The sequence below is a fragment of the Nyctereutes procyonoides genome, unplaced genomic scaffold (assembly GCF_905146905.1).
Source record: "Nyctereutes procyonoides isolate TBG_1078 unplaced genomic scaffold, NYPRO_anot_genome, whole genome shotgun sequence".
Lineage (NCBI taxonomy): Eukaryota > Metazoa > Chordata > Mammalia > Carnivora > Canidae > Nyctereutes > Nyctereutes procyonoides.
The window spans coordinates 71,367,868-71,382,554 of NW_026575052.1; the positions used below are offsets into that span (position 1 = coordinate 71,367,868).

A 14,687-nucleotide genomic window follows, 5' to 3' on the forward strand; every position below is an offset into this window, starting at 1 on the left:
GATATATCAGGACACGTTGTAATCTGCAAACTGAGGGACTAGGATCTCTTTAAGATTCTCTTTTAATTTCTTCATCTTATGAGACTGTGTAAACCGAGAAGTGAGAATAATTACATTTCATTTCTTTTGTCTTTTCGTCTCTTAATCACGAGGGTGCAACATTCCCCGCGTCCGGGCGTGTTCTGATTTGTGAAGCTGGGATTTGTAGCAGTAACTAAAAAGATGCATTTTCCAGACCTTTAGATGAAACACTGGTCATATCTCCCCACCCTCAAGAGCCACGCGAGGCTTCGCTCCCTCGAAGGCAGACAGCGTTGCACCTGCCTGGCGGCTCGCTGCTCCCCGCCCCTGCAGCCCTTGGGTCTAGCCTCCAGCAGTTCTCCCCACCTGTGGGTCTCTACCTGGCTCTGTGGCAGGTGCTGCCCCGCCCACGGCTGACTTCCCATTTCCAAGTGATTATCCTGGAACTCCGTTGCTCTCCCTGCCACACTTTGTTCCATCTCTGTGTCACCCTTGACTAGCAAAACGCTTGAACCTGAAGGACCCCAGCCAGCCTCGGTCTCTGCACCTGCCCCCACACCTGCCCCCGAGGCCGTGGCCCGCCCAGGATGTCATCCCCGGGTTCCCCTGGTTCCCTGTAAGTTAAGCAGCACGGACTACAGGTGGACTCCCCTCTGCCCTGGAGCCCAGCCCTGCTTCCCTCTTCAGACTTGTTCTCCCGCATTCTGTGGTCACTCTGTGCAGTTCTCTGTGCCCTCTCCAAGCCTCTGAGCACCCCATCCCTGCGGCCTCTCACTGTCCGCCCTTGGCCACAGCCCCCCCCCACCCCCCGGGGAGAGGAGTTGCTCCCTCGCTCCCCACACACCGGTCCCTTTCCCTCTTCTGCCAGAGGAGCTGCCTCCCCACAGCCCATTGCTGCACGCTCGCCTTGGATCCCTCCTGCTCCCACCGCAGAAGGCTGTGCAAGCTTCCGCCCTTCTCTCGGGCATCTCCGCCCTCTCCAGCCCTCGCCCCCCCCCGCCCCCCAGACTTAAAACCAGCCCGATGCAGCTTCTGCACGCGCTCCCCTGCCCTGCTCAGCCTTCCCGCTCTGGCTTCCACTGCGGCCCTGCCTTCCGTTCCCGGGGCCTCCAGAGACCCTGTGGTGCCCGTCCGGGTGGACTCCGCACTTCTTAGAGGCAGTCAGCCGCGACCTTGTCCTAGTTCCCTCTTGACTGCCTCCGTCCTCGCGTCCTTGAGGTGGCACCGTGCTTCCCTTGGCCGCCGCAGCTCTTCCTCTCCCTGCTAACCGTCGCTGTTCTTCGAGACGGCGTGGAGGCCCTCCTGTCCTCTCTGTCCACTCTGCAGCTCACTCCTTTCGCTCCCGAGGGACAACTACTGTCTTATATGCGGATAACACATATTTTTATGTCCCTGCTCCTGCTTCCCCTGGGAACTTCAGATCCACCTGCCTGCCTGCCATCATCATTTAAGATGTCTAGGGGCACCTGGGGCTCAGCAGGTGAGCGTCTGCCTTCGGCTCAGGGCGTGATCCTGGGGTCCTGGGATCGAGTCCCGCATCGGGCTCCCCACAGGGAGCCTGCTTCTCCCTCTGCCTGTGACTCTGCCTCTCTCTCTGTGTGTCTCCCATGAATAAATAAATAAAATATTTTTTAAAATGTTTTAAGCTGTCTAAAGAGCACATCAGATTTCACAAGTTCAAAACTGAACTCTTCCCTTAAAGTGCTCTGACTCTGTAAATAGAATCATGGATCTGTCCTGTCGCCCAACTCCACGTTGTTACCAGCCCAGCGTTGCTGGAATTTGCTTTCTTTGTCTCTGCTGTCTCCAGGCGATGCCAGGCTTCCAGCCTCTCCTGGAGTTCCACAGGAGCCTCTTAGGGTCCTTGGAGGCAAACTGTTCAGCCCCGTCCTGTCACGTGCCCTCTTGATTTCTTTTTTGCATTCCTGACATGTTAGCCTTTTATTTCTCTAGTGAACTGTGTGTGTCCCTTCTTGCCACAGGGCCTTTGCACCTGTGTCCCTGCTTCCTGGAACCCTCCCCACCTGCCTTCTGTTCAAGTTTAGCTTCTCCTTCAGTCACTCCTGCTCTTGTCTACGCTCTGTCATGCTTGCTCCAAGCCTGATGTCCTTCTCTCTCCCGGCACTTGTCATTGCCAGAATTTTACATTTGTGCACTTCTTTAATTAAGGCATGTGCCCCTCTGGACTGTATGCACCATGAGGGTGAAGGCTGGTGTTTGTGCAGTGCCCAACCCAGAGCAGACACACACGGGTGTGCTCATGAAAGGATGGGTGGTGAGTGAGTATGGGGGGATTCTCTGATCCATTTTGGCTGAAAGGTTTTCATATTTTTTTCCACAACACTTTTTCCAGAGCAGGAACTCTATAAAGCAGAAAGGATTCAAAAAGTTTCTTTTCTCGCTTTCTTCCAAAAAGAGATACTGTTACCAATACAGATCCCCACAGTATGAGGTGTAGGAATTCAGGGATTTGCTTGCTCCAACTTCAGATTGGGTTTTGCTTTCTCAGTAATCAGTCAGAGCCTACATTACAATAGGAATAATTTATTATGCTCTCCCTGACTTTTTTCTGTATAATTTGGGGAAAATGATTGCTTCCCCTTGCGACCCTGTAAACATTCTCTGCTTTTATTTACACTTGTTTCCATAAGATACTGAAAAACTGGTCATTCGGTTTTGCTCTAATTGTGCTTGTCACGAAACTTGGTTCTCAGTTCTGATTCTCTTGTTTTCAAGCTTGAATATTCCGGTGCTGGCATAAAGATAGTTATTTTCTGATTTTCACAGACATACTGAGAATTATTTAATAGTTGAGATACTTGGATAAAAAAAAAGATACTTGGGTAAATTGAATAGGAAAGAATATAGGATTTTTTTAAAGATTTTATTCATTCATTCATAAGAGACACACAGAGAGAGGCTGACACATAGGCAGAGGGAGAAGCAGGCTCCCTGTGGGGAGTCCAGTGTGGGGCTTGAACCCAAGATCTGGGTTCAGGACCTGAGCCAAAGGCAGAGACTCAACCACTGAGCCACCCAGATGTCCCAAGAATGTAGTATTTTAAATCAGCCTGTGTTTCTGTGAAATGGCAGTTTCATACATTTTTTATGGATCATAACATGGATCTTAATATTATAGTATAGACTAAAAGTGATGCCTGATTAAGTCCTTGGAATAATTTGGAAGGAACAGAACTGTAATTTGGCCTTGCACAAATGTAGGTGATCTGGAGTTACCTGAAGAAAACTACTTAGAGATCATCAGTTTATACAGGTTAAGGATTAACTGCTGGTTATAATTAAAAGTGTTTGGGATGAACCTAAAGTGCTTAGATCCATTGCAGTGAATTTTAAGGGATTATTCGGATGATTTTATTCTATAATTAGATTCTATCATTTGCTGTTTTAAACATCTGCTGTTTATATCTGTACTCCAAATTGTACTAGGGTGCCGGAGGGCATTGCAGCAAATTTACCAGGAGTGCCACAGGATATTTTAGAATTTCAAGAGAAATGTGGCAATACTCAGCATCTGTAGGAGAGCATGCAAACGACTAGCTTGAGGGAGTTCACGATTCAACTTAGGTCCTACTGCATTCCTTCCAAGGACAAGATATCTTTGGGAAGCTGGATGCCGAGTGGTTGTGTAAAAAAAAAAAAAAAAAAACAAGTGTCACACGAAAATCAAAGGATCAGGAAATGCAAGTGGTGGTATCAAATCCAATCATTAGGTTTGAGAATCTGCGGTGCCCAACATTATGTATGTGTGTTATAAATAGCCTCATAGTTTGCATGTTTTCCATTTTGTCATTTTTTAAAAAATTATTAAAGTACTCAGTTTTAATATGATTCAGAAAACAAAAGCAATAAGAAAGAACACAGAATTCTCCTCCACTTTGGAGGATGGCTGCTCTGTCCCCCTCGTTGCTCAGGCCAAGGCCTCGGACTTGGTCTTGGCTTCTGTCTTTCTCATACTGCACATTCAGAACTTCAGGAAATCATGTTGGCTCCACTTTAAAAAAATATCCCTTTTCCTACCTACACTGCTGTCACTAGGCTCCCTGCTTCTATAATTGTGCCCACTTCCACCCCTCCAGTAATCTTCTTAAGCCCTAAATTAAGTGATGTTATCACTCTACCACCCGGAACCCTGCAACAGCTCCCATGTCATTTGGAATAAAAACCAATCTTTCCAGTAATCTCGACTCTTACTGTTTCTCTTCTCAGGTAATCTGTTCCAGCCACTGAGGTCTCTGTGTCCCAGGTGTACTAGGCACACCCTGCCCCAGGGCCTTTGCACTGGAATGTTAAACCTCTTTTTTCTTCCAAAACTTGGTTTACTCCAACCCTCCTGATTTAAAATACTTTGGTGACACCTACCTATGCAGTGATAGGCATTCCCTACCCTTTTATCTGGCTTTTTCTTTTTTTCCATAGTTTTCTAACATAGTAGACAATTTATATCTAACATAGTGATTTACTAAGTGTATCTTTTATTTGCTGACTTCCCACTCAGATACAAGCTTCAGGAGGGCAGGCATCTTAATCTGTTTTCAATCACACGTCTCAAGCATCTGGAAGACTACTTGGCATTTATAGGTGTACAGCATATATTGAATGAATGATGTTCAATATATTGTTTAAAAATCTGTATCTTTCTTAATTTTTTGGCTGTTTGAACTATCCAGAAAGCATATTCAAATCTTCTTTTATAATAATGAGTTGTCCATTTTCCCTGAAGTCCTAATGATTTTTGCTGTACACTTCCAGGCTAATTAGGTACTTAATATATGAATCCTATATTCCTGGCTAATTGAACCTTTTATAATTATGTACAGATTTTCTTTATCCTTAACAATGCTTTTGTCTTAAAATTATTAGTTTAACCGATATTGGTAAAGGTCAGCTAGCTTCCCAATAATTTTTGGTACTATTTAATATTTTTTTCTCTTCCTTTCAACCTTCTTGAGTTATGTTTTAGGATTTCTCTTGCATATAGCTTATAGTTTTTAATTCATCTTGACAGTCTATTTTTAACCACTCGTTTGTGTATGCTCATTGGGATTATATATATATATACATATATATAGATATAGATAGATAGATGAATTTCTACTGTTTACTTTCTATTTGTTCTATTTTTGCAATGTTTATATTTTCTTCTTTGCTCTCTTTTTTTTTAAAAAATAAATGTGTTTTATTTATTTTCTTATTCTGTTTTTTCCCTGCTACTAGTTTGGAAGTTATATACTCTGTTTCTTTTAATGTTTGCCTTTTAAATGTTATCATAATACTTAAAGTTGTATCTTGCTCTCCTCCTGAACAATACAAGGGCACTGTAACTTTGTCTACTTCCCAACTTACATGCTATTGTTATTCAATGTTTATTTATATCCATAAATAATGAACATTCATTTAATCCCATGAATTAAGCATTATTACTTTATATAGGTGATATTTACTTGTATTTATCTTCCTATATACCAATTTATTTGCTTACAAATTCTTTTTCTATCTCAGATCTTAAATACACATTTACTTTCTTTCTAAATTATATCTCAGCAGTCTAAATACTATGCTTCTAAAGCTCATAAATTTCTTTAGTGAGGTCCTTTGTAGGTAAGTTCTTGGTTTTTGTTTCTATTAAAAGCCATTATTTTCCTCTCATTCTTTTGAAGATAGTTTTAGTGGGTATATCCCATGTGTGTTTTTTCTAATAACACAAAGCTGTGAATTTTGACACAACATTTCTGGAGACGGCATCAGATCCTCTGGGTCAAGGGCTCTGTCCTACAGACTGCCCTGACTTCAGACGCCAACTACAAGCCCAGCTGTTACCTGCACTTCTCACCTACTGGCTGTACATTGGCCATTCCATGACCCCCTCCTTGGGTTTGATTGATTTACTACAGTGGCTCACAGAGCTCAGAAAAAAAATATATATATATGCATATTTACCATTTTATTATAAGGGATACTATAAAAGACCTGGATGAACAGCCAAGTGAAGAGGTACATTGGCTGAGGCCCCAAAGGGTCCCAAGCACAGGAGCTTCTGTCCCCATGGAACTGTGCCATGGCCCATGGATGCCCCATGTGCCATCCTCTTCGTGTGTGTGTGGTTGTATTCACCAACCCAGAAGCTCACCACTTCTTGTTCAAGAGTTTTATGGAACTTAATCTCTAGTTACCCCCTACCCCTTCCCCGAGGTCAGTGAGCAGGGCTGAAAGCTCCAGAGTTATACCTACTTGCTCATTCTAGTGACCAGCCCCATCCTGAGGCTCTTGAGGGGCCCCACCCTGACTCACCTCATTAGCATAAATTCACGTGTTCTCTAAAAGGGCACCTTATAAACAGCAGAAGATATTTCTATCACTGGAAATTCCAAGGGTTTTGGATTTGTGCCAGGAACCCAGATAATGGACCAAGAAAATATTGTGCCACAGTAAATGGTTTTATGTAGACAGTAACTTTTTCACTTTGAAGATACACCACTGTCTTTGGGCTTTCAGGTTTGCTTTGGGGAAGTTAATTGTCAATCTGATTGTCATTCCTTCTTTGTGTTCTGTCTTTTCCCTCTGACCACTTTTCTTTAATTTTGGTATCTTCAATTTAATGATAGTGTATGTAGGTGTGGATTTCTTCTTAGACTCTTCTGTGTATGTTACATATCCGTAGATGTATAACTTCCATCAGTTGTGGAAAATTCTCAAAATTCTTATATTTCAAATATTATCTTTTCCCTATACTCTGTTCAATCCTCTAAGATTTCATGTAAGCTCCCTCCCAACCCCCCTGTCATAACCTGTCATAAGCATTCTCTCTCTCTCTCTCTTTTTCTTACTTAACCATTCTTTTATATATGACATTTTCATTCTATGTAGATTCTGGGTAACTTCCCCAGCTCTCCCCACTGGTATACCAGTTATCCAGTCTGCTGCTGAAGCCCTAGGTCAGGGGCTTTTTGTTCTATTTTCTGTTTACCGATTATAGTTTTCATTTTGTAGAAGTTTTATTGGATTCTTTTTCAACCTGACCGGTCATTTTGAAAGTCTCATAGTCTGCTCATTTTTGCCAGCCCATCTTTTACTTCTTCAATACATTTTACATACAGTTTTTGTTTTCTTTTCCATAGCTGATCATTCTAATAACTGAAGTCTTAAAAATGATTTTTGTTTCAGCTGAATCCCACTCTCATTTATCTTTGTGAACTCATATTTGGTTGAACTAAATCTGTGGGCCGCTCAGAGGCCTGCATTGGGGTTGCTTTTCCCCAGACACCATTTGCATTTACTTCCACCAGGTGTTGGGATGACTTTTACTTCTTTCAAGGGTCCTCATTTTAGGCTGAAGTGTTTGGTTGAGCTCCTCAGGTTTACTTTGACCCAACTAAGTGTCGAAATCAGTATTTCTCTTCAGATCAACAGCTCTGTTCATGCTTGTATGATAGTCATCAAATTCCCTGTGGATTAAAATCTTTTTAGGAAAAGGAAGGCAAAGAAGAAGGGGAAGAAATCTTGAAGATTTTCTCTACGTTCTATGAACCCAGCAATGTGTTAACCACTCTGCTTTATCAGAAAACTCATTTTTTTCCTTTGTTTGGTTTTGTTTTGTTTTTGTAACTGAGAACCCTTCTGAGAATCTTCAATTTACTGAAGTATAAATCTTTAAAGTGGTTTTTATTAGCAACAAGGGAGGTATAGCTGGGAGCCAAGGTAGAAAAATAATTGCCCAAGAGAAAGCTCAACTTTTTCAAAGTCATATTCAAAAGCTGTTTCGCCATTCACTGGGACTCAGACAGAACTTGGTCCAGTCCTTTGTTTTCTTAAGATTTTATTATTTATTTATTTTAGAAGGAGAGGGAGTATTAGCAGGGAGAGGCAGAGGAAGAGAATCCTAAGCAGGCTCCATGCCCAGTGTGGGGCCCGACGTGGAGCTCAATCTTAACAACCCTGAGCTTATGATTTGAACGGAAAACAAGAGTCAGATGTTCATCCAACTGAGCCACTCAGGCACCCGGGTTCAACCCTTTGTTTTCTGTAACCACATCTTTTGTTCTTGACACCTTTCAAACGTATCTCCTTCTTACTTAGTACCAGGGTCATATGTCTCCTTCCCTTCCTTTGTGAAGCCTGCTCTTTTGGTAAATTCATCCCCTGCCCCCAAACTTTTAAATATAGCTCCTATAAGCAAGGTAGAGGTCTCATGAATGACATTGTTGCTTTGTGAGTACCCAGATGTGTAAAGAAATGGTCACATTTGTCAATTCAACAAATACTTAAGTCAGAAGTTCAAAAGCCTCCTTTCTCAAATAGTATTTTCTTTACAGGAAGTAGTTGTCCTGGACATGTGGTTGAAGGAGCTCTGGGCTGAGGCTCTGGAGGGGAAGTGAGAAGATAAATGGGAGAAACAGGGAGAGCTGGCCATGAGGGCTCACCCTCTGGATTCCTCCCTTGCCACAGCACCCCGAGGCCCCCACAGGCCAGCAGCAGGCTGAGATGAGTGGGAGGTGGAGCTGGATGTGAGGTGGAGTCAGTGGCAGGGCCTGAAGAGGAAGTGAAGAGGGCAGCAAGAGAGATGAATTGGGATAGGAGCAGGAGGAAGGGGGGCAGGAGGTTCTTGCGTCTACTGGATTGTCTTCCTGAGGTCTGTGTTCAAGTCAAGCACTTTCCACATAGGTAGTAATAACCTGTGCCATTTATTTTGTATTTTTCTAGATCAATGAACTGAGCCATGTTCAAATCCCTGTTATGTTGATGCCAGATGACTTCAAAGCCTATTCAAAGATAAAGGTGGACAATCACCTTTTTAACAAGTAAGTACAAGTACGGCCTTTTATTGGACTGACATGGCTGCCAGGAGTGTGATTTTTATGAATTTCTATAATCACATTATTTGTCAATGGGTGGGAGTAAAGTTTTGCTGATGAAGTTAATCCTGTGATAAACATAACCATCTGTCATTTTCAGAAAAGCAACAGCAGGCCCTCTTGGGTAATATCCTTTTGCCATATGGCATATTGTTCTCTATGAATATCTTATATGTTAAAAGTGATATTCTCATTACAATTTAAATGTTTGAAGCTGTAAATTGCTTGGAATTTTTAGCAGCTATGGACCTCAGCTCTTCTACAAAACTTAACCTCATGAACAGAAATGACTACTTCATAGAACAAGAAAGAAGATCCATTAAGGTCCATTTTTATAAAACGTAACTGGATGCCATGTTGGGCATTGGGGATATTTCTCCTTCATCTGAATGTCACTTTAGATATTATGGAGCACCGTATGTATTAGCTGTCCACTGAGAGCAGGAGGGACAGAGAAGTATAAGAAATGGCCCTGCCCTCAGGGGGCTCACAGGCAGGTGGTTGAAACCTGACGCATATACAAATTACTATGTTTTGGTGTACAGAGTATGGCAGTAGAGGGGTGTGTGTGTGTGTGTGTGTGTGTGTGTGTGTGTGTGTGTACATGTAACAAAGGAGGAAGCAATTCTAAATGAATGGGATGAGCCTCAAAGAAACCCCTCCCACTTGAGGATCAATTACAAAATTTCTTCATGTGGCCATTGTTCTGATATGAAGCTGATGTGTTAATTCTCTTAATACTGTTTAGAAGTTGACCTTTTGAAGGGATTTTTTTTCTATGTGATTTTAGATTGTGGTATTTATATATAGCATAAAATAGGTCATTCAAGGAGTAGGGGATAGTGTTGCATTGCAAGCTTTAATCCGCAAGTACCTGAGGAGGAGTGTGGGGAGCACATTTGTGACTCGTTCTGCTGCCCATCCTACTCTGCCCTTCACTGTTTCCCTCTGTGTGGCCCCTTCTTCTTCCACCTCTTCTTCCTTGGGGAAGCGGCTGTAAGGAGTGGCTGGGATTAGAAAGGTCATACAGTCCTAGTGCCCCTAGGTGGTGAGAGATGAATATTATCAGTCTGTCCTGTGTCTCCCAGATTTACTGTGGGTTGTAGTTGGTTCTATGAAGCACACCCATGGCTTCTGTGGGTGGGGAGCTCCAGGCACTCGGGCTACATGTGGAACTAGATGGTGGCAGATCTAAGTCCAGCTAACATTTTGTACATCTCAACTTTATTCCACAATATGCCTGTTTCAGAGAAAACATGCCAAGCCACTTCAAGTTTAAGGAATACTGCCCGATGGTTTTCCGTAACCTGCGGGAAAGGTTTGGCATCGATGATCAGGATTTCCAGGTGAGTTGCTTTTTTGTAACCTTTGTTTCAAATGGGTTTTGGTCTGTAAAGTAGGACTTACATTTTTTTCATTGCAAGTAATTACATAATAGTAATTTTCATTTTGTATAAGACACTTGCAAATGAGCTTTCTGAAATAAAAGGTTCTTTCAGTTAGGGGCCTCTAATCAAAATTATTTTAGCAGATGGTAGGGAAAGAGTATTCTTTGGGAAGAGAATATACGTGAGAGTTCTACACAATACTCATTTCCCAGTGGAAGTGTCCTGCCAGCAGAGCCTCCTCCCGATTTCTGCCATCAGATGTGTCAACAGCCTGTATTAGTGTGCATGTGTGTTTTGAATTCGCATTTCCTGTATTTGCAGAGGCCACTTAGCAATTGGAGAAATTTTATTTTTGTTCTGATTTGCCACTTTTCAAATTGGCCGAACCTGACTCTTGTCTGCAGCATTCTGTCAGAGGCCACACCTTGTGCGCTGTGATGTGACATGGTCTAGTGACTGCAGAGCTGTTGTCACCAGCAGGAGGAGCCTGCCAGTCCTAGGCACAGCTTGGGGAGCTCTGTGGTCTGCTCTCGGTACCCCCCACATAAAAACGTGCACTGTTGCTTTTCTTCCCATATATGCCTGGTTCTCAAATCTGACTTTTAAAATTAAGATCATGGTGCTGTCAGAGTGCCAACGCATGGTCATTTCCCCCAAGAAAGGATCTGATGTTAGTTACTTGATTTTAATATAGCTAGTCAGATTTGTAAAAACAGCAGAAAAAAAATGTAAAAACCAAGGAATTTTCTAAAGGATTATTTATTTATTTGTTTGTTTGTTTGTTTGTTATTTGAGAGAGGGAGAGAACATGAGCAGAGGGGAGGGCCAGAGGGAGAGGGAGAAGCAGACTTCTTGCTGAGCAGGGAGCCCGATGCAGGGCTCAATCCCAGGACTTTGGGATCATAACCTGGGCCAAAGGCAGATGCTTAACCCACAGAGTCACCCAGGTACCCCCTACTCCCCCACCCCCCATGGATTTTTTTAAGAGCAGAGAATCAGAGTTAAGAGATACAAGGGCTTTTAAGACAGTCCATTCATTTTACTGTGAGAGCACTGACTTACTATAAATCCTTTCAAATTTAGTAATGCTTTCTTTTACTTGCCCCAAATCAGAAATCCTAACCTATCCTGCACTAAGTGACATATTGCTACCCTGACTGACCTTACAAGTTGAACATTGACACATCTTACCCTGTATATTCCCTTAAAGAACAGAGCCCCTAAGGCAAATTGAGCTTACCTAAAGATATGTGGACCTCCCCGCCCTGCCCTGCCCCATTACTGAGTTTCTAAGAATTTCTTGCATGCTCACTCAGGCTGACTGAAGCCTCCAAACTGCCAGGTTTTGTATAAGCAATGTTAGTCAGGCTGCCAGTGACATTCTCTCCTGTGTGGACCAAGGCTGATGGTTCCACAGAGCTGGGTTCTGAGCAGAGGCTTGGGTGTGCCTGGGAGAGGGCTGAGGAGAAGTGCTACAGTGTGGAGAGGGTGCTAAGTTTGCTTTTAAAAACTGGTGGAGGGGTCTGGGTGGCTCAGTGGTTGAGCACCTGCCTTCTGCTCAGGGCATGATCCTGGGGTCCTGGGATCGAGTCCTGCATCAGGCTCCCTGCAGGGAACCTGCTTCTCCTCTGCCTGTGTCTCTGCCTCCCTCTCTGTGTCCCTCGTGAATAAATTTTTTAAAATCTTAAAAAACAAAAGCAAAAACTGGTGGTGCCAGCACTCATGATTTGGGCCTCATGTGTAAGAGAAAGAGTTGCATTCAAACCTAGACTTGTAATTTACTGCTGAAAAAATAAGTAATCTTTAAAGAATAAATTTTGGAGTAGTAAAAAAACAAAAAAAAAAGGTTCGTATAAAGTAAAAAGGAATGATTCTACATTATTTAGGAACTGTGTAGTACATTTCAAGAGACCATATGAAAATAAACAGAAGGCTTTAAAGGAATGAATAGCTGAAACTTTGATGTCCTAAGAAAATCTACTCTACCTGAATCCTACGTGAAACTCATGTGTGTACCTCCCTCTGTCCCTCTCCTTTTTTTTTTTAAATCAATTACACTTGCATTTCACAGAAACTGGCTTTTGAAGACATATGCTACAGGATCCTGTTAGGTTCCTCAATTCATTATCAAAACGGAGTTTTAAAATTTCTTCCCATAATCAGCCCTGTTAAGTAAGATCTAAAATGGACTCTTTACAGCCTGAAATCTGTACTGCAGCAGATGAAAGTAGTGTTTTAAATTTCCTAAAATGACCAGTTTAGTTGCAGAAATACCAAGACATGAGCCAGCTTTCCTTTACCTTTTCCCCCTAAAAACTACCATGTCACTTGATATTTAAATACGTGCAAATTGCTGAGTTCAAACTTTAAAGACAAATCAGGCAAGTAGAGGATGATTCACGTAAGTAATTGGCAAGCCACCTAAGCTCTTAGCAGGAGAGATCAGTATAGAGAGCCGGTGTGAGTATAATTAATCATTTGAATGCCACTCCTTTCCTCAGCCGTGCCCAGTTCTAGTGGCATTTAAATTGTTGCTTTCTCTTTGGTAACTGTATTTCTATTTAAAAAAACAAAAACAAAAAAACAAAAAAAACCTGGGTGTTGGGTGTTTAGAGTAACTTTAGTAAACCAGAGATATATGCTAATTTTTCTCCCCAGTTCCACATTCCTTTCCCAAAATCTCTACCTTTTAGGAAATCTTCAGTCGGGGCAGGCCCCTGAGTTTAAACTGCAGATGATATTGTAAATGTGGGGCTCCACTCCCCACTTTGTTGGCCACTTGGTTTGGAAAACTGGAGGAAATATGCCAGCTCTGGCTCTGAGTTTGTACCTTGAGGGCTCTTGGGCATTGACAGGGTAAAGGCTGAGGTGCTGTGGTCCCAGGATGGTTCTGGGAAGGACCTGCGAAGCCCAGCAGTGGACATAGGCTAGGACTGGAGGGGCTGTTACCCCAGCTGCTTGGCTCATCAACTCATCACTGCCAAGACATTGCATTTATCATGGCCAGAACAAGAAATACATATCCATTGACATACGTGGTACCAAATTAAATACTCTTTCTCAATCTGATTTGAAAAGTGAGACCTGCGACCTGGGCTCTGATCATCTTTTGATGGCACCAGATTGCTAGAGGGGAACCAGGCCTCACACTGCTTTGCCTTGCCTTGATCTGTTTATTTTTCTGAAGTGCTTGCTTATTGGACGAGTGGCTTTAAATCAATGTGATAAGGAGGTCTGCTGTCTGGATCATTTAGTATTCAGACCTTCACATTAAATCAAAGGGATGAATGGTGTTGACCTGCCTTATGTGTGGGAATACCTTTTTGTTGCACCTGAAAAAAGTCAGTGTTGATGAATCTGATAAAAATGAACATAGTAATTAGCCTACCTAATTGACCTCTATCAGCAAACTTAAACTTCTTGAAAAGAATTGAAGAGCATTCCTACTGTAAACATTTGTTATTTCTCCCCTGGTTTTGGTTTCTTGAATGTCCTTTAAAAATAAAACTTTTTTTTTCTCACTGTTAAAGACAAGTTCAAACAATGGTTTGAGAATATTCATCATTAATAAGAGTATCACTTAATATTTATATATGTATATGCATATATATATATATATATATATACACATAAACCTCTGTGTAGGTACATATGTTTATGTCCGCTGCTTCCAGATTCAGAACTTTCTCCAATTTATTAGTGTGTCTTAAAATTATTTCATTGGTTTCTAAGAGGCTCAGTGTTGAATTATGTTCTTCCCATCGTTGTTGGGCCAATGTGACTTCCCTTTCCCATACTTTTAAGATAAGACATCTTTCAAGATGAATGCACCCATGGAGGCCTCCACTATTATTTGCACTGTGGTGCTGTTTCTGCCACCGCTGCCACCCAAATCTCTGGTCCCCCTGCAGTGCATGATTTCATGCACAGTTACCACTCCGTGTGTATTTATTTGTACCTACTGCATGTCAGCGCTATGCAAGACATTATAGGGGATGAGGAAGGAAAGAGGGAAGGAATTCCTTTGCGTTGGTTTTAACTATTCCATATCAGATTCTATATTAGATGCTAATGAGATTTACAGAAACCCAGACATCTTGATTTTTAATGTTCTCCAAGAAAATCTGCACCCCTCTTTCCAGTCTCTCAGAGAGAGACCTCTTACAACAGGCCCAGGAGGCCCAAGGGAGGCTCCACTTCAAGTTTCTGAGCTGCAGGAGAGGATTGCCCACCAGAAACCAAAAAGTTCTGCAAGCTGGAGATGATGTAGTTAAACCTCAACACACCACGTAATTGAAACCGAGTCCTGTTGTTCCTTGTGGAGGATAATACCCGGTTTACTTTTCCCCTACCGTGTCTCCTGAATTAGAATCCCTCATTATTTGCATTTGATGCATCTTCTTTGTAT

The 14,687-nt window shown here is 42.4% G+C and overlaps 1 protein-coding gene across 1 annotated transcript in view; it reads left to right on the forward strand.

Annotated features, from left to right (window-relative positions):
• PIP4K2A (phosphatidylinositol-5-phosphate 4-kinase type 2 alpha) overlaps positions 1-14,687 on the forward strand; it is a 177,317-nt gene that overhangs the window by 102,770 nt on the left and 59,860 nt on the right. Inside the window, exons 2-3 of the mRNA XM_055332768.1 lie at positions 8,740-8,837; positions 10,141-10,237. Of these exons, the coding sequence (XP_055188743.1) occupies positions 8,740-8,837; positions 10,141-10,237 (195 nt within the window). The remainder of the gene's footprint in view (positions 1-8,739; positions 8,838-10,140; positions 10,238-14,687) is intronic.